This window comes from Haplochromis burtoni, unplaced genomic scaffold (assembly GCF_018398535.1).
Source record: "Haplochromis burtoni strain Fernald_Lab_line unplaced genomic scaffold, NCSU_Asbu1 Contig_115, whole genome shotgun sequence".
Classification (NCBI taxonomy): domain Eukaryota; kingdom Metazoa; phylum Chordata; class Actinopteri; order Cichliformes; family Cichlidae; genus Haplochromis; species Haplochromis burtoni.
Genome location: NW_024582476.1, coordinates 136955 through 164691, shown reverse-complemented (window position 1 = coordinate 164691; position 27737 = coordinate 136955). Strand labels below are relative to the sequence as shown.

Below are 27737 nucleotides of genomic sequence, written 5' to 3'. Positions count from 1 at the left end.
ACCTCTGTACTATCAGCCTTTTTTTTTTTTTTATGGAGGCAGTTGCATGGTAGTCCTGTTTTTGCCTTTTGGTGTGTTATACATAAACACAGGTTCTCTATGAGAATGTAGTTGGGAATCAACTTCTGCTAATAGTGTTTTATTATAGCACCGCCCCCAAACCCTCACTTCTCTCAGAGCAGACAGATGAGCTCCCAAAACCCTCACAGTAAACCATCACTATGCCGAAAGCTCCAAGCAATTGCAGCATTGGTCCAAAGGGGGAAAAAAAATCAATAGTCTGCATGGGAGAGACAGTAGAGCTAGTGATTAATCTGAGAAGGTTGTGACCGACATCTCCCAGGGGAATGCAAAAAAGATGACACAAAATCAAGAATGACAGGGAAAGCATGTATGCTCACACTTTTTGCTTCTCCCTTAAATGAAGGTAAGACCAAACAGGCAGGAAGAGAGATAGCCCTAAAGAGGAATACTCAGATTTCAAGTGTGGGGCTTACCCAATTTTTCAGCCAAGCCCATGTAGACTGGATCTACTCTTCTCATGGTCTTGACCAGATCCTTCCTTCTAAACTTGATCTCGACTGTCCCTTCAGGCTCCAACACACCACCTCTGGAAACAGAAAGGATTTAAGTGAGGAAAGACAAGGTATTAAAAAAATAAATAAATAAAAATCTGCCTCCTTTTCTCCAAAGCTCACCGGCTGTCCTTGTCGGCGTACATCTCCATGTGCCGGGGGTTGATGGTGGGATCTATAACGACCCAGGAGCCTCCTCTCAGCTCAGCCTGCGGGGGGATATAAACCAATACTGGCTGCTTGTACTCTCTCAGCCCATCCACAATGTAGGCCCCGAATTTCAGCACTTGGTCGTACATATCTAAAGAGGATAAAACCATATTAGATGAAGATAGGGTTCAATCACTAATTGGTTGGTGACTGAGGCAGAAGTACCTTTCATCCCTCCAGAAAAGCCCCTCCAATTGGCAAACACAATGAGAGGTAAGCCCTCCCGGTTTAGGTCCTTAATGGCCTGAGCAGTTTTGAAAGCAGAATCTGGGAACCACACCTGTCCTGCCTGTTGGATGAGCTAAATATAAAATAAAAACGAAAGAAGCAGTATCAGTACAAAGGTGTCTGTGAATGTGTTGTGTGCCTGTTCATTCTTGAATATATACACACTCAGTGACCCTTACCTTAGCCTCAGAGTCTAAATTGGCTGGATCAGCTGGGATCGACAGTTCCACTGACCTGGTTTCCACAGCAACAACTCCAGTCGGTATCCCACCGAGTCTGTAAAGAGGCCATCCACTGTTAAAATCTACAAAATACCTTGATATGATTTTTAAAAGCTAATCAATTTTTTTGTTTTGTTTTGTATATCAATAACGTTTAGTGACGTGTAACCTGGTTTTATTTGGGACTTACCTGGCTCTGCCTACCACTACACTCTGAGCCCACGGCTGCATGATCTCCATGAAAGAGCCATGGTCGAAGAAGCCAAGCTGCCAGGAACCCTTTGGAGCTTTATTGAGAGAGAGCAGAATACATGCACAGAGTAAATAAAGGCAAAAAGTGAAGTTAATTAATGAAAATTCTAAATGCAACACAATCAGATCCACTTCCAAAAAGCATTCTCTCTTCTCGTGATATTTTTAAAATCCCTAGCTCTCTTCTGTGTGCAGACTCAGCGTGTATATTCGCAGGATCTGTCATCTTGGCACCGCCCGTGATAGATGACTGTATAAGCAGACTTGCTCAGCTCTTTTTCTGCCTGTACACCCCAAGAAACATGCCCAGCCTAAGAGGTTACCATTCAATTAAGCTTGGCCACTCATCACTACCAGACGTTGACTGGCTTCCCACACGGTTCCCCGATCTCTTTGCCATCCCAAGCAGTAATTACACTGATGTGGAACCTGCTCAGTCCTGACCTGCAGTGTAAAACACACTGCATCAATTTTGGTGCTGATCTGGCCTTTGGCGGCATGGTGTTAGGCTTCACTGTTTCTTGCTTAGTTTCTTAATAGCCTTTCTCTTGTAATGAATTATTTCAACCTTTAACTCTTAGGCTATCAGGCTGAAATAATAAATCTTTATATTTACTTTAAATAACACAAAAGAAAATGTGGCTTGACTTTTTAACAACTGCTGATGAAGCAATATTGATGATCATTAGAGGAAAAGTGAAGTGTATACGTTATTTTTATAGTCAAAGCTTAGATTTGAGAGCTTAGATGCTAAACAAACCACTACAGCTTTTTTTGACTATGTTCAGAATTATAACATCAATAGCATTAATAATTAATAGGATGATTTCTAGTAAATAAAACTGGGCATTTAATACAGAGTAACAAAGAAGCTACAGTGAATAGAAGGTCTGCATTTTTTTTTAATACACACTCTTCAAATATTACTCGAGAATCGATTTGCTAGTCCAAACATTTTCATAATCAAATTTAAATACGTCCACATTAGGCACTCACTCTGACTGGGGCGTCCTGCCAACATCCAGCGAGGGTCATAAGGAGCCTTGGTAGGTACAAACTCTACCGGTCGATCTATGGGATCCTTGGCATTGAGGATGGGCACTGGGCTAGATTTACACTGAGGAAAAGATCACTCATTATGATCATGATATCACATTATTAAATGAAATTGTACATTACATTATTATATTTACATACGTTCTAAACATCGAGCTGTTACCTTGGGCATGTAGGACAGCCACTGCAAAAGAGTGAAGACTCCCTCAAAGTCATCGCAAACAGTGCAGTGAGTGACACCATTGTTGTGCATGATCTGAACTCCACCGAGTTGGTTGTTGGATGTATACACTTCTCTGCCCAGCACCTAATGTAGGAAAAGGACAAATGTATGGATTTGTGGGGAAATGTTTGACAAAGGTATTTTATTTTAGATCAGGCAACTAATGAAGGCAATGTTTCAAAACCTGAAGCATTAGTTTCCCGCTTAATTGAACAGAATGTGGATTTACCCTTTAAAAACTAGTCTCAAACTAAGTCAGAATACTGTTGCGCAACACTGGCTGACAACAGGAAGTGTTGTAAACAAGTTTCTAGTCTGTGTATCCAGGTTACGGCAGCCTTGTCGATACCCCTCTTTCACAGTAGTCACATTTTTGGGGACAGCGCCTGCTTCTCTTCATAGCCGATTTCCTAACACATTGCATGAATTAACACGTCCCTTTCTTAACAAGAAAACCTAATTCATTATACTGGCTTACATCCATTTCTGGTGTGCAACAAAAACCAATGTATCTGTATACATTTAGAGCCACCAAACTTATTTTATCTTCATGTTGTTCCTTTGCCAACCTGAAGCCATAAAATCTCACTTCCAGCCCACCCTATTTTCATAAGCATCTCAGAACAGGTGGCAGGGCCCTGACATGCTTCTATAAAAATCAGAGAGGAGCTCAATCCCTACCCTCAGCTCTCACCTTTTCAGCCATCATTTACTTTTTTTATTACCATTAATGGTTATGTATCTGGCTACAAATCTAGGGCACTCTCCTAAAGCTGTCAGGAAAGCTGGCTGCCCCAAGAAACATTGCAGTCACCTTGACATACACAAAACCCCTGTGCCTCTGGCCATCGCCAGATTCATTAAGATTCCACTGCGGAGAGAAGAGGAGGAGACAAAGGAGGAGGAACGAAGGGAGATGATTGGAAGGAAGAAAACGAGGCACCAAGTGGTAGCAACAGCTCGCTGGGGTATTTGTGCTAGTAGTTACTATCCATTCCCCATGAAAATAGGAGTTCTTTCCAGCAGTTAATGAAATGATGATCTCTGGGTGGTAGCCTCCTGCTCTCTATTAAGTTTCAGTTAATAGCCAGGAAGTCACATGATAAATGAGCAGGCCAAAAAAAAAGAAAAAAAAAATCTTAAATCAGTGTTGCTGGTTAAAATCATTTTCTCCAAATAAAAAACAAAAAAATGTGTTGCTATTCATCACCTCTATATTGTGGACATTTGTCAGTAACCATTATTGTGATGCTGCTCCTACAAATGGAGCAAAACAGTGGGACAATCTAAAAACAATTGAGCTTCCAGCAAATAGATATACCATCATTGGGCCATTTGCATGGTTTGTCATGTTGTGAACTGTCATCCAATTTGAAATGAAATCATCTTAATGCACTGACAAGGACAGAGAATGGGTAGCAAGCCAAAAGGAGGCAGTGATGCGTGCAGACACACACACAGACACACACTAATCAAGTGTATATAGGCGAGAAAAAAACCAAAAAACAATCTGCATCAGCAAAACTTTTCATTCTGATTAAAAACAAATGATATGGGTGTCCTGCACTGCAGCCTCTGGCATGTCACTCTATTTCTATGCAAATACAACTTCATGGTGCGCTTTCAATTATTCCACTTTGAGTGGCAGCCAGGCCTGTGGCTGGGATCGGAAAGGGAATCCCAGTAGAACACAGCAAGGCAGAGGGAATGAGCTTCAAAATTGCTCAAACAGGGAGGGGGGAACAAGCCATATAAACCGAAAAATAAAAATAAAATCATCAAAGCACACACCGTTTTCTGTTACATTTTTTTCATAATTCAAAAAACAAAAAAAAACAAAAAAAGGACGAAAAACATAAAAGACCCATTTGACCTTCCTGCCATATTAGCTGAAAAATTTAAAAGTCAACTAATGAATATATATTGGTTTGCTCATTAAAGCGCAGATGCATTAATTATATGAATTTAGAAACAGCTCATTTGGTGTTCACTCCCCATTACAGGAGAAGCAGAGTGCACATGTGTACAACACAATCATGTTTTTCTTCTACAACAGCAGAAAGGCACCATCACTGTATTCTACTGTATCTAAATTACACAAAAATGACCCATTTCACCTTATTGAGGGCTCCAGCTCCAGTAAGGATGATGTGGGAGTTGTCCACTTGTATGGTCCTCTGTCCAAGCCTCACCAGATAGGCTCCAATACCTATGGCTCGGCATGTGACCTAGAGGAGTGCAAGATTTCCAATAAGCAACCATCCAGCTTTTCACGTCTTTACATACAGCAAGTCTTTCTTCTTAACAGAACATACAAACTCAAGGCAAAGCAGCAGACTACATATATGAATGTGTGTTTGCACACAAGTGCGCACTTGAATCTTACCAGATTCATCGTGATGATCTCCTCGTAAGCCAGAGAGGATTCTCCGGCAATCATTCCCGACCCTCTCAGATTCTCCACACCCAGCCCCTCATCTTTACCTATAATGTCAGTGATCTTGTACCTGCGTGACAACACATACATTCACTCAAATCCAGATGCGATGACTCCCTCTTACCTTTGTCTCAATCTGTCACATCTTGTGTTTGAAGCTTGAAGATTACAAGCTTATAAAATCATATCCTCACATACAAAATGAACTATTAATGCATACTTAAAAAAAAAATTACCTCGATTCACCCTCATCCTCCACATGTTCGCAATGCACTGAGTTTAGAGCTGAAACCTTCTTGTAATCCTGAGGTGTGAGGTAGAGATACTTGAAACCCTGTAGGAAAAACAAAACATGCAACTGAAATAATGTTGACAGCTTAAAAATTGACAAAAATGAAGATGCAGCAGACAAAAAGTCAGGAAACTTTTTTTTAAAGACAGAAAAAAAAGAACAAAAAAAAATAATTGAGAGAACAGATTAGTCTCAGAATTTATATACTACACCTTTAGTAAAAAATAAATACTTAATACATAATAATAAACCTTCAAATGCAAATACACTGAGATAATGACAGCAATTCTGAAACAAAAAAATCTTTTAGAATTATGGAAAACTAAATAACTAAAACTTACTAAAATAAGTATTAGGAATATTACAATATTCTCAATAATTATCTACAAATAGTGATTAGTGGATTTCACTTAAAATAATAAAAAAAAAAATTCTATACAAATTTAAATTAAAGTTTAAGTATAGCCTAATGTCTCTGAGACTCTGCTGGCTGACCTTGTAAGGATCAGCTGGATCTTGCCAGGCCACATGAAACATATGTCTGATTTCCTCTGCCAGACCGATGCGTGCACCGCTGTTGGCCGCAATATAGAGTCGGGGGATGCCACTTTCCCGAGCCATCTCTGAGGCTCGCAGGAACAGCATGTCCTCCTGGGGCCCAAAGGAGCCTATCTTGTGTGTGATGTCATTGCTTATGACAATGATCTCACGTCCTGCTGGGTACTCTGGGGTTCGCAGGGTCATCCGCCATGCCACCATGCCAATCTGGAGAGATCAAATAGGGAAACTTTAACCCAATAAATACAGAATATCTGTAAGTATTAGACAATAAATAATCCACATTAGCTGCATAGTTGTTTTTCTGATTTTGACCACGTTTGCTCAACGGTGGAATAAAAAGTGTGGAATCCTCCATATTTGTTGAATCAAGACAGAATCAGAACGCAGCTTTACATCTTTGGAATAAATAGAAGTATAATATATACAGTCATCTATTTATCTATACTACCATCTTTATTGCATCAGAGCAAAAGAAAATGTGTACATTCTGAAATAAGAGGCGAGTGTGTCAAAAAATGTCAATGTCAAAAATTCCTGCTTTTCAAGGTTTGTTTTCATGCTTCAAGCTTAAACACGGACCTCGTTGCCCCCTGGCAGTCGATTCATCTGTACCAGCTGACCTTGAGCATCAAGAACCAGCTCTGTGAAGGTGAGCAGCTCAGAAGGAAGAGGACACTGAGGTAAGTCGGCATAAGCCTGACATGAATGCCACAGCTTTTTCAGAGCCTGAAGATAGGATAAAATAGGCAGCATGTTAATATGTTATTATTTAGTATATCTAAGGAGAAGCTAAATATAATAGGCACGTTTTTGTACAGTACCTGTCTGAACATTTCTGGAAAGTCATAGACATAGGTGGTGCCCAGAGATTGTGCTTGGAAGCGTTTAGACTGCAACAGGTCTTTGGTAACATATGGTGTATTGATGAGCATGCCATGCAAGGGGCCCTGCTTGTCTCCATATGCTTGGAACATAATCTGGAAAAAGGCCAGAAGTGGTCACTTTAGTGATACAATGATCTCTTCAACAACCTTGGCATTAAGATGAAATCAAGATGAAAACACATGACAGGGAAAAAAAAACAACTAAAAAAATGTGATAATGATTAAAAGCACTTCTCATAGTTACTGGACATCAAAAGAATTCGTCTCATGTAGCACTCTCACTATGTTGCAACTTTAGTATGTGTTATTACTTCATTATTTATCCTCCCAACAATATTACATTTTAATGCATGAAATGAGTACAGCTAAAACACTTCGAGCTGTCACTTTTGTTGGTAACCATATAACAGTCTTCACATAAAAAACAAACTGTGAATCTCTTATATTATGGAACCATTAAAGCCACCACAGAGCAAACATGGGAAAAAGACAAAAATAAGACATGAAATGTGTTGAAGATGACAGAAATCTTCCTTCATTGCTTCATGTAGCTTTCATCTCTTCAGCACTGCCTTACTACTGAATGGATGGCCGTGACCACTGAAAGATGAATGGACGGCTGGATTGATGAATCTCGCATATCTTACCTGAGTTACCTGAGTTTAGAAAAAAGATATTGCTAAAAGAACTGTCCAATGGGCTATGGGCAAGACACCATACTGGATCTCTACTCCAAATAATAAAAACTTGAAGTTTCTATTATGATATATACAATGAGAAATTTACAACAGAGTCTGGTAAATTGTACTCTACAAGCTGAGGTTTCCAGGAAGGAGCTGATGCCCTTTACCAGTGAATGGACAATAAGGAGATGAGATGGATGATGTATGAGTGCCCCACCTGTCGGTCTTTGGGCCCCACCTGTCCCGTTCGGGCATCAGTGACCTCCTTGTAGAGGCTGATATCCAGGTAGTAGCCAGATTCATTTGTAAGGAAGAGGCGGATGGGAATTTGCTTCCCCGTTGGAGTCAAGCGGATGTTAATCTTCAACTCGGCCTGCAGGACTCGAAGCTTCCACAGACGGCTGCCGTAACGCATCACCATGGAGCGCACAGACTCCTCGATCTGAAGTTCACAGGAAAAGATTAGCAGGAAGCAAACACAGTGGCAGTAATTTACTCTGTCAATCAGATATTTGTGGGTAATATTTTCCCAGACCTTTGATGGGTCCATGATGACTGTAGGGACAAAGTTGAGGAAGATGTGGTTACAGTCAGTTCGCACAGTTGTGTTGTTGAAAGCCACCTCCAGTTCATCCATAGCTTCCAGCAGCAGGCGCTCTGCTTCATTGTGAAGGTATTCAAAGGAGGCCTCCTAATAAAAGAGGAGGAAAAAATAAATCTCAACAGCATCGAACACGGCAGAATTTGGGGGCTAAAAATTAAAGGCAAAAAATAGAAAGTTTCTCATCCAAAACCAAGCTTGTAATCTTACCTTTGTTACCAGATCAGAGTGGCGGATAATGGCACGGACAAAGAAACGGTAGTCCGTAACTTCTGTGCCCACCTCCACTCGGGCTGCACCCAGATACAGGTGCATCTTGTGATTGGCACATGGAATGGCAGTGAGAGCAAAATTCCGCATGCGGTTGAGCTCCAGCTGGAATGCTAATGCAGGCTCTAAATGGCGATAGATCCGGTCCTCCTCAAACTATTGAGACACAGACAGGATACAATAACAAACAGTAACACAGTCCTGCAGAGACAAGTTTGTTTCAATATTTTACTGAGCACCTCAGTTTTTTTCTTAACTAGCACCTCTAACATTAACAGACACAGTTTAAATTGGCAATTTCACGATTGCTCAGTTGGTTTAAGTGTAAAAAGACGCCCATGAGCCACACACTGTATTAAGTAAATTAAGTCATGGGCAATATCAATCTCAGAAAGCTGCTAATGGGTGTCATTTCTCTTAAATGGGGGACATAATTAAAGAGTTCATTAGTTTAATGAGTTTTAGTCATGTCATTGTAGTGAAACTATCAGGAGTAACAGAAATGAAGAGCCATCACTGACTGCAACTGAATGAAAGTTAACACTGCTTGGAACGGGTGGTCAGTCTGTTTTTTTTTCCTAAACAGGCTGTTTCATTGTCATGGGAATAATCCGACATACATGTGCATTAAATACACAGTATATTCATCTTTCCAATAGAGGTCCCTTCTCCATAGGCTCAACATTAATTTGACATTCAAGCAAAAATACATTTTATATGACAGTGATGATTTGGATTTGTGTTATGTGAGCACCTACCTTGTCCCTGGCACGGAATGTGAAAAATTTAGGAAATTCCCTCTGTGTAAATAATCATAAGACAAAGAAATAAATGAATCAAAATGTTGTACATAACAGATTACATTTTCTATAAAGACAGCAATTCTGTGTTAAGAATGACAAATTAATTAGACTTTCACCAACTGTGCCTAATTACAGCAGCTCAAAAAAAGCCATTATGATCTTTGCTGAAATAGCTATATGGAAAGGAACAGTCACAATTAGGACCTTAATCGACACGCAGGGGGCCCTGTGTTCTTTTACTGCGATAATTTACCTATCAAGAAATCACTATGTATTCACCAAAGCAGAGGGCTAACATAATAATAGCAATGGGCTCAACGTATAAGCACCCATTACATTCTAATGCATAAAACATGTCCTCCTTTCAGAGATCCAGTGATTCTCTGAATAATGCCTGGTAGGCCTGTCTGATGTTATCACATGAAGTCTCCCACTTGCCAAAATAATGCCAGATGGATTGGAGACGCCCTCATCACACCACAAGCTACATAATAATCAGATGACTGCAAAAGTATACACAGTGTAAACCTTCATAGCTATGATTTAACACTGATTGCAAATGACCCACTGCAATATATAGTGAACTGAAGAAAAATCTTTTCAGAGTGAGCATGCATAAAACAGTAGCGGCCACAATGATAGGGACATCTGTTATTATGACAATGACTTTGTCTTTTCTATTCAAATCCCTGTCATCGAAATGCAACTGGTCTCTTGATAATATGTCAAGCTCTGAAAGACAAATGGTACATCACAAAACTGCTACATCTGGGGGTTCAAACTCTTATGTGGCTAAAATGTGTGGTCCCATCACTAATAGGGCATTTCCATCTAAAAATGATGAGCTCACAATCTGTGTGATTTATTTAAGCTGGTATAACCGAGCTGTAAAAAAACAAACAAACAAACAAAAAAAAAAAAGCAGCTGCAATTTGGCAAAGATTAAAAAAGTCTGTGCTAAACAGAATTAGTGTATGCATGTTAATACACTATCATTAATCTACCTCCTGTAGGTGGCGTTTCCAACAACATCTACAGTGATATTTTGCACTTTCTATGTAATTTGTGTTGGTTGTGAAACAAATGCACTGTTGACGACAGAATTCTTCTGCCTTCCATTACTTACATGAAACCTTTGGTCCACCTCACAGTTGACTTGCTTCCTGAAATCCTGTCATCAAAAATGCAGCAAAAGCAAGGCATGCAGAAGGAGATACAGAGACAAAAGAGGAAAACCAGCTAAATTTCAAATGCAAATTATTACCACAATTACTACAGTATTGCCACACATAACAAATTAATAAAATATTAGTGATAACAAAAAGGTCAGATGCAAGCTCAGTTTATTTCTGATATTTTGGTACATGCGGTTCAGTAGTGCCGAACTGATGGCATGCAAGGCAGCTGATGGTGAAGATGGATGGTTTTCTGAGTTTTAAGTTTTAAATCAGAAGCCTCACCTTTTGAGCCACGAGGAAAGTCAACCTTCGGATGCCGTGTTCAAACAGCAGAGATTTCTGGAATAAGAAAAAAATGTTGTTAAAAAAAGAAATAAATATATATATTTATAGTCAGGATGATAAGAACGAGCTAAGTCATCTCATATATATTCTAATCCATTTTCTTAACTGAAAAGATACAAGGTTTTTGCTGTAGATGTCTCCCACCTTTGACTGAGTGAATTCCCGGAACATAGCTGCCAGGCCATCATCATCAATGTCGCTGTCAGTCTTTATAGCAACATTCAGGATATGGATAGGCTCATCCTGGATACTCTGGGTGACAAAGCAAATACACATCTAATTCGAATCCTTAATTATAGGGGTCAGTGACAGGCTAGTGACTAGTACAAGTCTGCCCTCTTCACCTTGTTGTCCTCTTCACCGTACAGCACGGGATTGCCTCCTTCTGGGAAGGTTGGACTTTGTGGAGGAGAGTCAGAGAAGCAGCTCAACATATCCGTTATGTTCCTATAAAATATTTAAAAAATAAATAAAAACGATTAGTGATACTTTTACCTCCCAATAAAAACCACTCAAGTTTAGAATTCTTTTACACAAGGACTGACTTGGTGAACTCCTGGAAGCTGCGGAAAGCCACCATGGCTCCCATGCGCTGGCAGGGTGGTGTAAAAGACGTGTCAAGCAGAACGTCGCTCACACTGGCCATGTGCACCATGCCGTAGTGATTCAGGTTGGATGAGAATGACATCCTAAGGTGTAGACAGAGAAATATTAAAAAAGGCTTGAATGTTAAAAAACAAACAAACAAAACAAACAAAAAAAAAAACAAGTAGTAACAAAACACCACCAAGGAATGAACATAGGAAAAGAGCTATACCGTAGGCAAGGACATTTAGATATATCCTGTTACGATAACACCACTTTGCAGAGAACAAGACAACGTAAAACCACCAGAATGACCCCTCAAGTATCCAAGTTTCATTTTGATGTGTGTTAGTCCTTTGATTGTAAGCAGGCAACCCCAAAGTTACAGCTTGTATAAGCACTCGAGAGGTCTTATGTGTCAAACCTGTCCACAGTATCCAAATCTGATGCATTTTTCTTCTCAGCATTATCATCCTGTGATTCATTTTCTGGTGCTTTAGGGTCCTGGGGTTTAGTTTCCTCTAATTTAGTGTCCATGACTTTAAGATTTTCCAGGACTGAAGGAAACATTTTCCTGGCAGGACAGTCAGAGGTTTCAGTTTTGGAGATGCGCACTAGTATATGATTTCTACCGAAATTTTATGAGATCATCTTAAACTATATGACATACATAAGTTATCTTAAACTTGCACAATACTGAAGCACATACACGCAGCAGTTAGATACAGAGCAGTCATTTCAACAGAAACAGGCACCCATCAGTAAAGACATTTTTTGGCAGAAAGGTTGAATGCCATAGGCCATGCAGATGTCAGTAAAATTAAATTACTCTGCAATTATCAACCAGACTAGACCAAAGTTACTAAATCTAAATACATAAAACAGCTTTATAACCAACAACTAGATAATTAATCTCAACTTGAATTACAGCTTTATTCATCCAGCTAGCTAGTCACCGGTAGTTGATGCAATTAAAAGAATGTTTTACCTGTTTAGAGTGGGGATGTTCCCTCTGCAATCAAATAACATTGATTATCAAGTGGTTAGTGACAGGCATCAGAAGGAAGACATTTAAGGTGTAGCAATGTGTGCATGTGATTATATGTGTCCCTGAACATATTTTTGCACCAGGAACAATCAAATTATTCTGTGACTTCACACATAAAAAGATTAACGAGAAACACATCTGATGTAAATGCAGCCAATTACATTTGTATCCTTGGTGCTCTGTACGTGTGTGTGTGTTTGGGAGGGGGGGGGGGAGACTGGAAAATTTCATGGGTGGAGTTTCAGAATCTTGTATGCATCCACTGCATATAGAAATGGATGTAATGAATGGTAAAATTATGGTAAATAACTCTTTCTCACAATAAACACACATTTTGCTACTTAACTGCTTCCTCTACACATGCATCACGTGATCCAAAAAGAAACAAACAAACCCTGTTCAGAGACTAACTCTGAACAAAGAGCGGATCACGTCACACTCTCATGCCGTTCTGTATGTCACAAATAATGATGCAAAAATGAAGGTTAATTTATACACAGTAAAACACAAGCATGCGGATGGATGAGTGCAAGGATTTCAAAAAATAAGCACTACTTAGTAACCACAAGCAAATGCATTGAAACAAACAAAAAATACACAAAACATGCAATCACACATGGACGAACTGAACCCAGCTGCTGAAACTGAGTGAGTGCAACAGAAATGCCACAGTACTGTGTCTGTTAAAAACCTTTTCAAATACTGAGCATGTACAATAACTTCTGACTTTTTTTGTGCCAGATGTTTTTTTTCCCCTCAGAACTTAAGCAAGAGCACATGACCTGAAACTCTTGATTCTCAATTGCTTAATTGCTCAGTCCTGTTTTAACAAACCAAGAAAAGTATTTTCAGTGGTGAAAAATACCTTCTTTTTTTGCACATGACAACATTTACAGGAAAAACAATGGCGAACAGTGACACAGAGGTAGGAAAAAAAACAAAAACCCAAAAAAAACAGGGATCGTGGATATAAAAAGTGCACACATCCCTGCTGGGGGAAAAAAATAATGAGACAACAATAAATCATTATAAAAATTCTTCCCACCTTTATTGTGACCTATAACTTGTACGACTCAAGAGAAAAACAAACCAATCTGTTATGGGGAAAAAAAATGTAAACATAAAAAATAAGCTGGCTGCATAAAAATGCACACCTCTAAAACTAGTACATTACTGAAGCACCTTTTAATTTAAACGTGGCATTCAGTTTTCTTGAGTACACAGTTGTCATCAATTAGAGACTCTCGTTAACCTCGCATAAAGTTCAGCTGTCCTAATAAGATTTTGCTGACATTTACACCATGTCTATACTATGGGCTAGTGTTGCAAGACTGAAGCCTATTCTGACAAAGAAAACATCCATACACAAGTCTCCTAAAAGCTTGTGGGAAAATGTGATACGGTCTGAAGGTTGAACTTTTTGGCACAATTTCATACAGAACGTTTGGTGCTAAAACCACTATATGCATTACCGTACTTAAGGTGAAGCACGGTGTTGGCAGTATCATGCTTTGGAGCTGCTTTTCTTTAGCTGGAAACTTAAGTGTTAGTGGAGTGGACAGAACTCGAAACATTTCTACCACCAGTCACAAAAAACCCTTCAAGTTTCTTGCAGACAGCTGAATTAAAGGTTGTGCACATTTATGCAACCAGCTTATTATGCTGATTTGTTTCTTCAATTGAATTGTACAGGTTATAGGTCACATTAAAGGTACCAAAAGTTGAGAATTATTTATTGTGGTTTTAATTTTTATTTCTCAGATGCTTGGCATTTTAACTAGGGTGAGTATGCTATTTATATCCACTGTACTTAATAATAAGTATTATTTATCTTTTAACAGTTACAGTATAATAGGTCATGAAGGTTTTATGCAGCCATGCTACACCTTCACTTGGGATTTAAAAAAAAAAAAAGAGATAATAAAATGTTGTAGAAAACTGTAAGACAGGAAAAATTCAGGTTCCTCTATTTAGAAACACAGGCATAAGCAGCAACTGCAGCACATCATTGCAGGTCCCGCTGCTAACACGCAGACTAATATTATTATTGTTGTGTTGTCACCTTGCAAGCAATTTTGATAAAAGCTAACTTTTAATGAAAAATTCAACATGAGAGTATGAGTAGAATTACTGATGGCACAGCGTCCTGGGGAAAGGAGGGGGGTCAGGACAGCAGAATAGTAATGCACATGTACGCGTTTCAGCTATTTTCATGAGCAATACCTGTTGGGATGTGAAGTGGGAAGCATGAACTGAAACTCTACTATACATGTGTTGTCCTTCAGTTGTCGATGCTGAACACTGTTGAGCTCGTAGGCGATGTATGCTCTCCGAACATACACCTGACATTATTGAAGACAGGCAATGCTGGTCAGATATGTGAAGTGCTTGTAAAGTTTGTTCAACTTAAATTCAGAGAAACTGATTAATAAACAAGACTCTTATTCCTCTCACCTCCAGGGCAGCCATCCTGACTACCTGATTACTGTGGTAGAAGAAGTTGGGGAGAACGTCAAAGATGGATGTCTCTGAAAGGATCAGTTTCTAGAGAAAGAAAAATAACAAAGAAAAAAAAAAGTATAATCATACACCTTGGACATTTTGTCTGTTGTTGTGAAACACATGCACAGCCACAACTACTGCTCTTGCCCTTTAATGCTCACCTGAAGGTTCTCAATGCAGAACTGGTGCCCATACATATCGATGGCAGAGAGAAAGATTGACTCCACCTGGTTGTGTCGTAGCTCATAAGAGGGAAGGTGGGAAGCTATCAACACCTGGAAGAATAAGATAAATGTGCTCTTCAGGTATAGCACAGCAAACACTACTTAATTATGCTTTCCTTTACATTTTCTGACAGTGTCAACCTTTACACTGTTTCAGCTACACACTTTGTTGTGCTAATGTGTCACATGTTTTACTTTATATTTATTTTTAAAGAAACTGAGAGCATATAGTGACATCTGGTGGGAAAATACTAAATAAATAAAGTCTGGTAGTGAGTTACATTTATAGTTGTGTTGGTGTTTCTGTATTGCTCAGCGATCACAGGTGATTCTGAGCTTTGATGTTGCACTTTGACAAACAGTTGCTTTTAATAAAACAGCAAAGAGAAAAAACTTCTCTCTACACAGACTGTCAGAGATGTATGGATGAATATTAGCTATTGCATTACTAAAATGAGCAAGCTAGATACAACTACAAACTATGACATTGTGTTTCATACTGTGCTTACAGGGCACATTACTGCTCAACAGAACAATCACAGAGTTTAAGGCCCATGTTGCTGCAAATTATCTTAAAAAGTGCATGTCAGGCTACGCCAGAGGTTAAAAAATCCACAGTCCTACCAATTAGGCATTACCTGAGCCAATCCACAGCCTCTGCCATTTCAAAAGCTTTTCAGCTAAACAAACAGGCTTTTAGATCTTTTTTTTTTTTTCAACTAACTTCTTTTAGTTTCCGAATAGTACTTCTTCATTGCTGTACAGTTTTGTTTTGTTTTTTTAAATTCTGTTATTTCATTGTAGTATGTCAAACAAGATTAGGAGTTCAATTCTGACCTGCCGAGCACGCAGCGCCACCTTTGCATTGGTTGTCTTGCTGAGCTGGGTGAGTTCAGTCAAAATGGCCATCAATTCATCAGTTAGTGTTGGATCACGGCCACAGAGCTGGTCCTGCATGGAGAAGAAGAGGAAGAAGAAGAATATGATAAAGGCACGACTGCTGAAAATCACTTTTTTATAGAGATTTCTAAATCAGTAAGAATGGATACTTACAATCAGCATAGTAACAAGTAGATTCTTCTTGGTGACTTGAGCATGGGAAAAGATATAATTGAGCACATTGGCCATGTCACCCTTGTTTTCCTCACGCAGTGCAAAGACACACTTATCGTAGTGTCCTGTTGACAGATAGATAAGAGCGTTGTTAAAAACTGGACAGGAAACTTGAGGTTTAAGAGCACCATCAAGTGGTGAGAATATGCTAATGCAATGTTTCTGCTATCCAAGCAAGAAAGTGTCAAATCACTGTTTCTCACCATTCTGAAACTGGATCTCTACTTTTAGATATTGTCTAAGCAAGTCCATCACGACAGCCTTCATGTGACCTCTGATGCCGCTGCGGTACCTGTTAGACACAAAAACATTCTGGTCTTACAAGAAAAATGTATGCTGTTGTGCAGATAAAGCACACAGACAAAACATTTACTTTAAACCCTAGGATTAAAACTTGATGATATTTAGATAAAAAGTATGTTGCTCACTTCTGCACCAGCTGAACAATGCTTTGTGTGTTCATAAAGAAGACTTCTCTCTCTGATTTCTTGTTAAGAGTAGCTGCATGGCTGTCCAGTATGTTTGCAATCTGGAAACAAAGGAAGAAACAATAAGCATTTAATCCCACCAGCAGTGGAGACTGATAAGCATTTAATCCCACCAGCAGTGGAGACTGATAAGCATTTAATCCCTTTGGCACTGACAACGCGTTCCTTAACAAGTGTGTGTTACAGGCTATGTAAAGAAATTTAAAAGCTACATGAAATTCTGGACCACAAATCTATTTGTCACTCACACACACCCGCACCTAGATATGGTACTTTCATTCTGCATGAAGCCACTGGGTTCATTGTTTTCAAAATACATTTTAAAAAAATGGTCACATGAAAGTGGGCTGTAACTGTATAAGGAGCTCAGGTCTGAAAAGCTGATAAGGTATGTGTAGTAAGAAATATGTGGTTCATGTGCAAGTGTCTGTGATGCACCTGCTGGCTGGGGAACTGGCAAAGCACAGAAGTTATGTTGCTGGCATACTGAGCCATCTCCTTCTTGATGGCCTTCTCCACAGCAGGGGGGATGCGACCTGAAACACTCGTCATGATGTCTTGAAGCTCCAACAGTGGCAAAGAAGGATCGCGCATGGTTTTCATTACCCTTTCCACCCATTCTTTCAACTAGGAGAGACACAAGAAGTGTGTTCAAGACTAAGCAAAGTAATGCTGGTGTGCACACTGGTGTACATGAATTCTTACCTTAGCACTGAAGAAAGGCTCAGGTAGACAATAGCCATTCATCATGTGGACAAGATGACCCAGTGTGTTATGGAAAACTCTGTGCAGCTTCTCTCCTCTCAAAGCTACTGCCTGGATAGAAGGCAGGGTCCCTGTGTAGAGCTCAGCCTGTGAGACAAGACAAATACCGATTACTAATAAGTCACTGGATTTTTAAAATACATCAGCGTGTCAATGGTATGTTCTAGTAGGAGGTAGAGGTTATGGTGTGAAATAAGCAATTCTTAATCCACTGCTTAGTTTATTCTCTGCTTAATTGTTGTGTTAAGTGTTATATTTTTTTAATTTATTCAATTTGGTAATTTTACAATTTCTTGGGAACTCAACTGCTGTTTTGCTCTTTGCTTCACCATATGGGTGCAATATAGACTCATGATGATGGTGAGCTCAACCTCATTTTGGTTCATTTGGTTCCTCATAGATAATGATATGTAATTATAATACAATGGTAGAGCAGATAAATGCTTATAGGCTGGATGTATATATGTGTGTGTGTGTGTGTGTGTGTGTCTGTGTGTGTGTGTGTGTGTGTGTGTGTGTGTGTGTGTGTGTGTGTGTGCTCTGTGTGTGTGTGTGTCTCTGTGTGACTCTGCGTGTGTGTTTTCCAGGTATGGCTTGTAGAAAGCAAGCATATGTGTCAGTGACGTATCTATTCGATTCGTCTTAGTTTGAGACGCTTGTGCTGGAGTTTAACATCCGTTAGATTTAATTGTCTGTCTGTCTCTTCTTGCACATTGGTTCCCCTCATATAGCTGAACATAAAGCGATTAATCATTAAACGCAACACATGCATATTTAAACTAATACTCAGTGTTACCAAGATACCTGCTAAGATACTTTTTATGGGCAAATGACATCAAAGTTAAAACCGATGCTCTAATTTAACCTGATGTAAACAAAAATATTACGTTAACCGTCATTTTGCATTATACACAATCCTACTTGCTGCACAGCAAATACTGCATCTGTGACAACAATAAAGTGGAATGATGAGACATAATGTACCTGCTGCACTCTGCTTGGGTCATCCAGTTGCAACTTGGCAATGACACAGCCAGGCTCCAATGCTGCTCCAGCCCTCTTCACATAGTGAATACAACCAGACTCTGCTGCAGTGAGGGTCATGACCATCTTCATCACCTGTTTATTTGCAAATAACCATATGTATATTTACAGATTCCATCTTTATAGTGGACTGCACACAACTAACCATTAAACTAATGTACCTCTATTTCAGCGTAGCACTGGCCAGCAAACACATGCCCACCATCCTCAATAGTGTACTGAATGAGTTTTCCTGCTGAAGGAGACCGCAGCAGCGAGGGATCATTTTCCTTCTCAAAAACACACGTCTTGTTCCCAATTGTGATGCGATACCTGACAACAAAAAAACAAAAACAAAAACAGTGTTAACAAACCAGAAATTAGAAGATTGATGTGAACATTTTTTTTTAAATTATTATACGAAAAATTATTTAATACGACGCCAGAGTGTTACAGGGATGGCCCTTTAAGACTGTATGAGTGTGAGGGAGGGAGAAAAAGGAAAGTCGAAAAGTATGAGGTGCTACCGAGCAGAAATGGGAGATGGAAGCATGTAAATATAAAAATAACCACTGCAGCCAAAAAGAGTGCCTGACGAGCGCAGTAAGCTATTAAGACTCGACTTTACAATGTGTTCGTGTTTTCCTCAATAATGTTCTGCCTTTTTTTTTTTTTTTTTTTAAATTGTTGTCATGTGGTAAACTTACAGTTACAATAGTAACAATTCTTTCATACAGTTAATGGTTTTGTTTACCTGTCCACCTCTTCTTTCATGTACGTAGTGTAGCTGCTTCCATCATATGAAAGCAAAAGACCTCCATCACTAAGCCGATGGACATCCACCTCAGCAGAAGAATTGTTCATGATGACCACATAGGAGTTGGGAGACTGACGAGTCACTGTCAGAACATACTTAGTACCTTCATAGATCAACTCCACATCCACAGTGTTGAGCAGCGTGTGTGGTGGTAGCACCTGCCCCCTGGTCAGAGAGTACAGAGTGTCTCATGTTATCTATTCAAAATGCTGTTTTTTCAAATGATTGTTTCTACTGCGGCTTACAACAGATTACAACTCATTTGTTTGTTTACATATTAAATAATGGCCAAAACGAATTTACTAGTAATGCTTCTACACATAAGAAACAGTTTAGCAAAGAAACAAGTTCAAATTGTATCTCTGTTGTTAGCAGCCCATCTCAAAAACAAATCATCTGTTCCCATTTCTTTAGCCAAATCTATGGAAAATACCAACAGTATACAGTGTGCCCTTAAAAAAAATGAAAAAACTGGACAAATGGTGGGCCTAAAACAATTATATATATTTAACATCAAATGATCCTCTACAGTTCTCTAAAGCCTCATCAGAAAGTGTCTCAGCATTGCGATGATCCCAAAGACACTGTCAAAGCAATAAAACCATACGTGGATAGAAAATGCACACAGGGGTACACCTTTAGTCATTGACTATCATCTCGACAGAGAATGGAACCAGTCTGGAGAACTATTCCTGAAGACTACTTCAAGAAATGAAAAGAAAGCTTGCCTCAATGTGGGCAGGCTGTGTTGAAGACTTAAAGGTAGTGATGCCAAATATTCACTTTCAAGCTCATTAGAATAATTTTTGCCTTATATACTGCATTCCTATGTATGTTTAAAAAAGAAAAACCACTGCACACATTTCCCACATTCCTAGCAATATATAAAGGATTGAGGCTAGAGAATTTGCACAGTACTGTATTTGACCATATATTATTTGCATTAGATTTTTACCTTTCCAGAGAGTGCAAAAAGTTGGAAACACTGTTCCTGAGATTAACATCTGCCACATGCAGTGCACCGCTCACAATTCCCAGCATGGTATCAGGACGCTCCGCCTGCATGTAAATTACACTTTACAACTTACACAAAAACAGTCATGCATTATATGCTGTGGATATCAGGAGGATAAACCAAAGAGACTATCATCCCAACATTTGGTTTTATTGTGGTTTCAGTGCAGACACTAACATATAGGTCAAACATTAAATAACCTGTCATTACAGTTAAGAACATCCATTGGCAACAGCTGCATAATCTCCACATACCTGCATCTTCTCTGAGATAAGTCTGTCCAGCCAGCCTGTGTCGATACTATTGTGCTGGAAGCTTTCTGTCTCCAGAAGCTTAATGAGGTATTCCACTGTTGTCCTGAAGTCACCCCTGATAGACAGCTCCTTAAGCGCAACCACCATGTTTCTAAAAGAAGCCATAACCTCTGTTTAGACATTGTACAGAAATAATCCATATAGGTAAGTGTATATAATAAAATGGAGTAAAAATAATAAGATCAATGTTTCTTAATTCTGAGTATACTCACGAGATGGCTTCTTCACGATTCTCTCCCCATGAGAAGCAGTGCCCAAACTGGGAGTCGGCAAACTCATGCAGCCCTCCAGCCGCTGCAACGCTGAAGTAGCCCCATACATTCTTATTGCTGCGGAAATTCAGCTCTTGCACTGTTCCAGAGCTTGGCTTGAAACCCTGCAATCACACAACATAAACACAGTGATGCAAAGTGGACATTCAAACAGTAGTGATAATAGTACTTGTTGTTTTTTAAAAAAAAAAAAAAAGAAGACTGAAAAGTAATATCAGTCACACAATAACGTCAGCAGATATGAATCGTTGGGTAACCTTTGGCTGGAAAACTTTTGCACAGCAGGAACGAGTGAATCTTACCTCATCTGGGTTCTCACTGGTGATACGAGCAGCAATGACATGGCCCCGTGGGGAAGGGGCAGTTGACAGAGCCTCAAAATCAATGGGAGAATCCCCCCAGGGCTGAACGCCATAAAGCATTCTAATGTCTTTGATCCGATGAAGAGGAATGCCCATAGCAATCTAACAAAGAAAGAAAAAAAAAAAAAAAAAAAAAGGGTATTATTAACGTAACACATGGTGATCATAAACTAGCATGGAAAAATGATAACAGTCTGACTAAATAGCATATATTAGACCATGATTACTTTTCCCCCCATTTTTTAATAAAGAACCCCCAAAAGATTTCTTTGTCGTGCCTATTTGAAGCTTATCAATCCATCTTTCAACCAACCAAGATAATGAGCACTGAATCAGATAGTGTGTCACTCCCAAGTAGCACCCAATCAGCTTGCCTACAATGCCCTCGCAGTCCTTCAGCTTCATTGCCACTGACCTATTTACACACAATCCTAAACACTGCAGAGCAGACCACGTGACCCACCACTGCTACTCCGTGATCTGCTTCAGTGTTTCTGCACATTGCGCATTTGCCGTTGGTTGCCATAGCAACCAGAGGCCCCATCATAGCATCGACCGTGGTGAAGCATGCTTATTTTTAGAGTCTGTGACTGTCCTGTAGTGGACAATGTGTATGATGCAACTGTGAGCTACTGAATAAGTGAGACCAACCTGCAGCTGGGCAGCAGGCAAGTTGACATCAGCCACCATCTCAGTGCACGGGTGTTCCACCTGTAGACGAGGGTTGAGCTCCAGGAAATAGAAGCTGCCATCCTGGCTGTAGAGGTACTCAACTGTACCAGCACTTACATAACCCACCAACTTAGCCAGCTTTACTGCACACTGAGAGGCGAGAACAATTCAGGTTAATTCAAGCTTGAAATTTGTTGGTACCAATTTCCATTTATCAGTGCAAGTGATGCTAGAGGGGGAATACCTTTTCCATATCCTCAAACACATCAGAAGTGGCGATGGTAGCAGGAGCCTCTTCTATAATTTTCTGGTGTCGTCGCTGCACAGAACAGTCTCTGCCAAACAGGGAAATGGCATTGCCATACTGATCAGCCAAAATCTGAACCTCCAAGTGACGGGCATGCTTGGCTAGCTGCATGACAAAAATGGGCGATCCTGGGACTTCTGCCTGGACCTGGAAAAGATAAAATATATTCTTGAAATCGTAGAATACATAAAATACCACCGTACCAAAAAGCAGAAAAAGCTGTACATGTTCACTTACCTGTCTGAACAGGTTAGGGAAATCATCAGCAGAGTTGACTTTACGGATCCCTTTTCCTCCACCACCTTCAGAGGCCTTCACCATTATAGGGTAGCCAATTTTCTCTGCAGCCTTGTGATAGAAAGAGATGTTAGAAAGAGTGCATGCAACACTCATTTTCCATGATACACTATTAGGTGAATTGATTACTTTCATGCCACGCTCTACATCCTGGACGCAGCCGAGCTCATACAAGTCGTGAGGAACGTTGACGACCTTCTTCTTTTGGTTATTCTCTGGCCAGTCCACTGTCAGACCTGAAAAAGAAGATCCCAAAATGTACTCAGCATAGAAACTTGTCAGTGTCACTGCGCATTGTTAATATTTTATTTCATCTGAAATGTTGACCAGCTACAATATTCAGACACCAGAATCTATGACCTACCTGTTCCGCTCCAGGGCAGTGTTGGAATTCCAGCTGTCTGAGCCACGATGGAGGAAGCAATCTTATCTCCAAGCGCCCACATAGCCTGACTTGGTGGACCTAAGAAAAGAGAGAAGAATTTTAACACTTTACTCTTACGTTACTCTGGCAAATGAAGAACAGGTGATGGTCAACAAAGTGACCCTCACTCCTCACCCATGAAAGCAATGCCATGCTTTTGAAGGAGCTCTGGGAGTTTGGGGTTTTCTGAGGCATGCCCCCATCCAGCCCACACTGCCTATAATACATAAAACAATACAACACCAGATGATAAATAAAAAAGAAAAAAAAGAAAAGAAAGAAAGGTAATTACAGAAGAAACTATTGAAAAATATTCTGGTGATACCTGAACTGGTATGCGTTTAGCAATGTCTAGAATGAGCTCAACATTGGCATAGTTGTTGTTATTAGTCCCCCCGGGTACAGGCACATAATGATCTGCCATCTTGATGTACTCTGTAAGCACAAAAAATATGACAAAACATGAACAATTATTCTCAGTCCTGTCAATAATACCAAAAAAGGCCAGTCATATTAGCTATAAGATAGTTAAAATGTAAAATTTTTGAATGTAAAATTTTAGAATCATCAGAATCAACATACTTATTAATCCCTAGGGAAATCATGTTGAAATGTTGTATGTAGAAATCATGAAGTCAATATACCTGTCTCAAAAGCCTCAAAATATGCTGAAGGTGGTACCACATACAATGAGTCTACTGTTTGGGGAAACCAAACTTTAGCTCACCTGCATTGGCCTTCAGGTCTTCTGGGGTCACCATGACGACAAAACGGATTGCCCTTTCATTGCGAAACATTTCATAGGCCCAGCGGCGGATGGAGCGCATGCATTTCACTGCTGCAATGCCATTGTTTGCAATGAGCACCTGAAAAAGGAGATCAGTTACTATTGTTAACATAGTCTAATCACAATATAGCAGGAAAGTTATGAAATGCACATACAGTGAATCATTTGACTGACATAATATCACAATTTGAACTTGAATCTTTTAATGTTTTTTTTTTATTATTGCAGAGTTTATAAATTAGATTATTGTATAGAATTATTGTCCCTATATAACACGTTGGGGTTTTTTGGAGTTTTTTTTTTTTTTTTAGATCAGAATTTCTTACCTTTTCAATGACCCTGTTACCACCAAAGCGTGTGACAAATTCAGCAGGAGAAGCAACAGTGAAGTCCCTCTGGAGGTCAATACGCCTGCGATCTCGTCCTTGTTTCACCAGGTGCAGGCCTGACATGCTTGATCTGTTTTAATTTAAAAAAAAACAAACAAAAAAAAAAAAACAAACAAAAAAACAAAGAATATCAATATAATGTCCCTTTGGTTATACAGCTTCTGGGTAAGTTGGTGAAATGGTCAGAATGTCTAACCATAAATAAAAATCTATGACAACAGTAGGAAAAAAAAAAAAACAAAAAACCAACAACCTAGAAATAAAATAATGGAAGAAATTGTTAAAAAGAGTAGAATTTCTTGTTCAAACACATTTACATGTTGGGGCAAGTGCTTCCAACAGAAACTGCCGAGCCCTGTAAATCAAAGCTCCACCCAAAGAGGAAGAGTTGGGACAGTTGGGTACTATGGGTGGAGGAACGTGACAGGGTGTGGCAGAGCCTGGGCCCGTTTAGCTGGCTGGCTTCTATATGACATGACACTGGATGGTTGCATCACTGTAAAGATCTTGACGTGGAACAACTCTGTCCAGATGTGGAAGAGATTGTGTGTGTGGGGGGAGTGGGGAGACGGGGCAGCATAACCCCCGTTCATCCAGTATTTCCAGTTCTGACAACGGTAGTGCCTCCCAGTGTCTTTCAGTTTACCCTCATTGAAACTGATCACATCAAAACCAGCCACAAATAAAAGTAAACTTGCTGATTATGGCACAAAGAAAGTCAGCATGCAAGAAATGATAATAATTAATGTCCCAAGTGTTTTTGCAAGTAATTATACTTAGAGGTCAAATACACATAAAAACACACACGCACTGTTTTTTTTAAGATTTTTTTTTTAACTTAAATTTAAAACGAAAACTTTAAATAACAAAACACAGGAGATCAGGGAGCCCAGTAGGAAAAAAAAACAACCCCACCCCACCAAAAAAACAGGATTGGCAGAGAGGCTAAAAACTACTATCATGAATAGCTCCTTTCAAAAGTTTGGGAATTCCTGTCTGTAAAAAATCATTTGACCATTTTTCCACAAAAACATTCTGCAGTCAAGATGACTGCTCTCCAGGACAATCTCACACAGTGAGGGCACAGAGGAACCTTTAGGTAGAGTGCAACTAGAAAAACCGCATTTTTCACAAGTTGCTCAAAGGGTTATGAAGCCAAGGAAAACTACATAATCTGAGCAGAGCATGCTGCGTGTTATTTTAGACTACAGATGTTGGCTAGTTTCACAAAGACAGCACAGAAAGTTGCAGGATCCCTATCCCTATCTCTCATTTGCTATATATAGCTTTTAGAAGGACATTTACAAATGTTTGAATAAAATGTATATTTCTGTTGCATTACCATTTAGAAGCCAGACAGACAAAGAAGGTTTACAGGCTAACCTTAAATTGTGCATAGGACCATCAATGTGGTCGAAGCCCATTTCATAGGTGCTCTCCGAACTCCCGGAAGATGGAGACAAGGAGCGAGTCTCCTTCTCGTCCAGCTGTATGTCCACCTTTCCTTGGTTTTCATCCTCTGAGTTCTCCTCTGACACAGATCCCACAATGAAGCGAGAGTGCAATTCCGCAACAGCCGGAATCTTCTTGGCAGCACCGTCCTGTTGTGCCATGGTCGGGCGACAGGAGCAGGCTCCAAACACTGACAAGAAGCAGAGCAGTGGTTGCAACAGTTATAAAGGAGCCACAGAGTACAGTGTGACACAGATTGCTTTGGCTGGAACACAAGGCTGTTTGTCATTATTGCAAAAGTGGGTTACATGAACTTAAGTTTCTTGATAGTGCAATTGATATTGCATCATTTTTGTGCACACTCTGGAAAAAAATGCCACTTTATGATCTGCCAAAACAGTTGCTTAGAATAAAATATTAATAACAAAATATTAAACAATAACACCTGAATGTAATGAGTGCTATATTGTCACCAGTAATCATATAGACAGAACCAATGAAGCATTATTTAGGCAGACAGCCATATAATCAAATTTGCTATTTGCCAGAGTTGCACTGTAATCATCAGTTGTCCTGTGTACACTTTGCATCTGCTATTTAAAAGAGTGGACAGAAGCAAAATAATTAAGACAATTGCTTGATTAAAACTCCTGTTTTTCCTCAAAACCCTAGCATCTGCTACAGTAATACTGACATTCCCTTTCTTCTCCCCCTTGTTAATTTACCATGAAGGGTCGAAAAAACGTTAATTAACAGCCACGTGCGGAAACGATAAGACGTTACTTAACTGCTATGTTGCTGTCGCCCTACCTGTCCAGTTGCTACAACTGTTAAAAAAAACCCACCTGTCAGAGCAAATGGAAAGAGTAGACTCTCGGGTAAGGCACACCTTACCTCTCGGCAGGCGCTTGCGGGACCAGAAAAACAAGCCGAGCACTGCAAACAGGCACGCTGTAAAAGTGAGCCAGGAGAACATCACGAAATGATAGCTATGTTTAGCTTGTTAATAGACCCATATTTCTGTTTTCCGCAATGAACATTATTTAATGACATAACTTTAGAACCGCCTTCTAGAAAAAGAAAAATTAAGGGGGGGAAAAAAACAAGAACTAAGGCTGAGTCGACTAGTTAAGGTTACCTGTCCGGTGAAGGCTAGCTTCTTTACCCAGCAACCCCAGATAAGCTGAGGCGCAGGTGCTAATAACGCTAGCTTACCGGCAGGCGCTAATACAATTATAATTCCACAGTAACGGCACTAATACAATAGCACGGACTGTACTGTACTGGCTACCGGTGTACTGTACTGCAGTGTGGGTGAAAACCTGGGTGCAGACGCGAAGTAATAAGAGATAAACACTTGCAGGTATGCTAGCGACTCACCGGTGGAGATAAACCGACACGTAATCCTGAAAAAGAATTGAATTAAAAAGATCGATAAATTAATTGTATCTGCCAAACATCTCTCTTTCGAGTGATGATGAAAACATCACATCATGATGAGGTCACACATCACCATCAGATGCTTAAACAGCAGAGAGTGGGGTGATGTGATGATGCGCAGGCAGGTTATTCCTGGGCATTGACCTCTGACTGCAGCTTCCGCTATAGAACTAGTTTAGATAGTAAAGACATCACACCCAAGACATCACACCCAATATTAACGACTTCAGCATTAGGTGTTCAGGCTGTCTATCTATTCTTCCGTTTATAAGGGAATGACGTAAAAAAAAACAGAAAATATATTGTATGTTGGACGTTATGAACAACTTGTAATTACAAGTTGTACATAACGTCTAACATACAATATATTTAATATAATAATATAATTTTAAAAAAGAAAGAAAACTGTGGAGTCAAGATAACCACGGCTGCTACACCAGCTGAAACCAAACGAAACGCTAGTGTTTTTGTAACATCCATCCAAGGTGCTCGATACTATATCTGCTGAATTCTTATGATTAAAAATATATATGAACATTCCAAAAGCAGAAAAAAAAGAAATAATGTTTTTTTGCTTTTGTTTTTTCTTCTATCCAGTCAATATAATAAGGTCTTAGTAATC

The 27737-nt window shown here is 39.6% G+C and overlaps 1 protein-coding gene across 11 annotated transcripts in view; it reads right to left on the bottom strand.

Annotated features, from left to right (window-relative positions):
* acaca (acetyl-CoA carboxylase alpha) overlaps nucleotides 1-27266 on the bottom strand; it is a 31487-nt gene extending 4221 nt beyond the window's left edge. Inside the window, exons 1-52 of one of the 11 annotated variants that reach the window (XM_014335568.2) lie at nucleotides 27056-27266; nucleotides 26570-26626; nucleotides 25607-25865; nucleotides 24161-24293; nucleotides 23775-23913; nucleotides 23373-23482; nucleotides 23183-23264; nucleotides 22988-23086; nucleotides 22753-22859; nucleotides 22564-22674; nucleotides 22264-22473; nucleotides 21999-22169; nucleotides 21288-21449; nucleotides 20926-21089; nucleotides 20654-20804; nucleotides 20340-20443; nucleotides 19322-19549; nucleotides 18750-18900; nucleotides 18529-18663; nucleotides 17485-17631; nucleotides 17218-17406; nucleotides 16720-16820; nucleotides 16495-16583; nucleotides 16232-16356; nucleotides 16016-16129; nucleotides 15116-15229; nucleotides 14907-14996; nucleotides 14676-14794; nucleotides 12393-12416; nucleotides 11829-11978; nucleotides 11365-11508; nucleotides 11164-11266; nucleotides 10964-11071; nucleotides 10757-10813; nucleotides 10423-10467; nucleotides 9252-9293; nucleotides 8434-8649; nucleotides 8158-8313; nucleotides 7840-8064; nucleotides 6877-7032; nucleotides 6635-6781; nucleotides 5990-6259; nucleotides 5439-5536; nucleotides 5152-5272; nucleotides 4883-4993; nucleotides 2706-2849; nucleotides 2483-2603; nucleotides 1425-1521; nucleotides 1193-1289; nucleotides 951-1086; nucleotides 699-876; nucleotides 498-610 (exon numbers count right to left, since the gene is read on the bottom strand). In XM_014335568.2, coding sequence (XP_014191054.1) covers nucleotides 498-610; nucleotides 699-876; nucleotides 951-1086; nucleotides 1193-1289; nucleotides 1425-1521; nucleotides 2483-2603; nucleotides 2706-2849; nucleotides 4883-4993; nucleotides 5152-5272; nucleotides 5439-5536; nucleotides 5990-6259; nucleotides 6635-6781; nucleotides 6877-7032; nucleotides 7840-8064; nucleotides 8158-8313; nucleotides 8434-8649; nucleotides 9252-9293; nucleotides 10423-10467; nucleotides 10757-10813; nucleotides 10964-11071; nucleotides 11164-11266; nucleotides 11365-11508; nucleotides 11829-11978; nucleotides 12393-12416; nucleotides 14676-14794; nucleotides 14907-14996; nucleotides 15116-15229; nucleotides 16016-16129; nucleotides 16232-16356; nucleotides 16495-16583; nucleotides 16720-16820; nucleotides 17218-17406; nucleotides 17485-17631; nucleotides 18529-18663; nucleotides 18750-18900; nucleotides 19322-19549; nucleotides 20340-20443; nucleotides 20654-20804; nucleotides 20926-21089; nucleotides 21288-21449; nucleotides 21999-22169; nucleotides 22264-22473; nucleotides 22564-22674; nucleotides 22753-22859; nucleotides 22988-23086; nucleotides 23183-23264; nucleotides 23373-23482; nucleotides 23775-23913; nucleotides 24161-24293; nucleotides 25607-25836 — 6634 coding nt within the window. In that variant the 5' untranslated portion in view covers nucleotides 25837-25865; nucleotides 26570-26626; nucleotides 27056-27266. Of the gene's footprint in view, nucleotides 1-497; nucleotides 611-698; nucleotides 877-950; nucleotides 1087-1192; nucleotides 1290-1424; nucleotides 1522-2482; nucleotides 2604-2705; nucleotides 2850-4882; nucleotides 4994-5151; nucleotides 5273-5438; nucleotides 5537-5989; nucleotides 6260-6634; nucleotides 6782-6876; nucleotides 7033-7839; nucleotides 8065-8157; nucleotides 8314-8433; nucleotides 8650-9251; nucleotides 9294-10422; nucleotides 10468-10756; nucleotides 10814-10963; nucleotides 11072-11163; nucleotides 11267-11364; nucleotides 11509-11828; nucleotides 11979-12392; nucleotides 12417-14675; nucleotides 14795-14906; nucleotides 14997-15115; nucleotides 15230-16015; nucleotides 16130-16231; nucleotides 16357-16494; nucleotides 16584-16719; nucleotides 16821-17217; nucleotides 17407-17484; nucleotides 17632-18528; nucleotides 18664-18749; nucleotides 18901-19321; nucleotides 19550-20339; nucleotides 20444-20653; nucleotides 20805-20925; nucleotides 21090-21287; nucleotides 21450-21998; nucleotides 22170-22263; nucleotides 22474-22563; nucleotides 22675-22752; nucleotides 22860-22987; nucleotides 23087-23182; nucleotides 23265-23372; nucleotides 23483-23774; nucleotides 23914-24160; nucleotides 24294-25606; nucleotides 25866-26463; nucleotides 26493-26569; nucleotides 26627-27055 lie in introns of those variants that run through there. The other 10 variants (XM_005928529.3, XM_042223579.1, XM_014335567.2 and 7 more) reach the window with 10 other exon arrangements.
* Nucleotides 27267-27737: the final 471 nt, after the last annotated feature.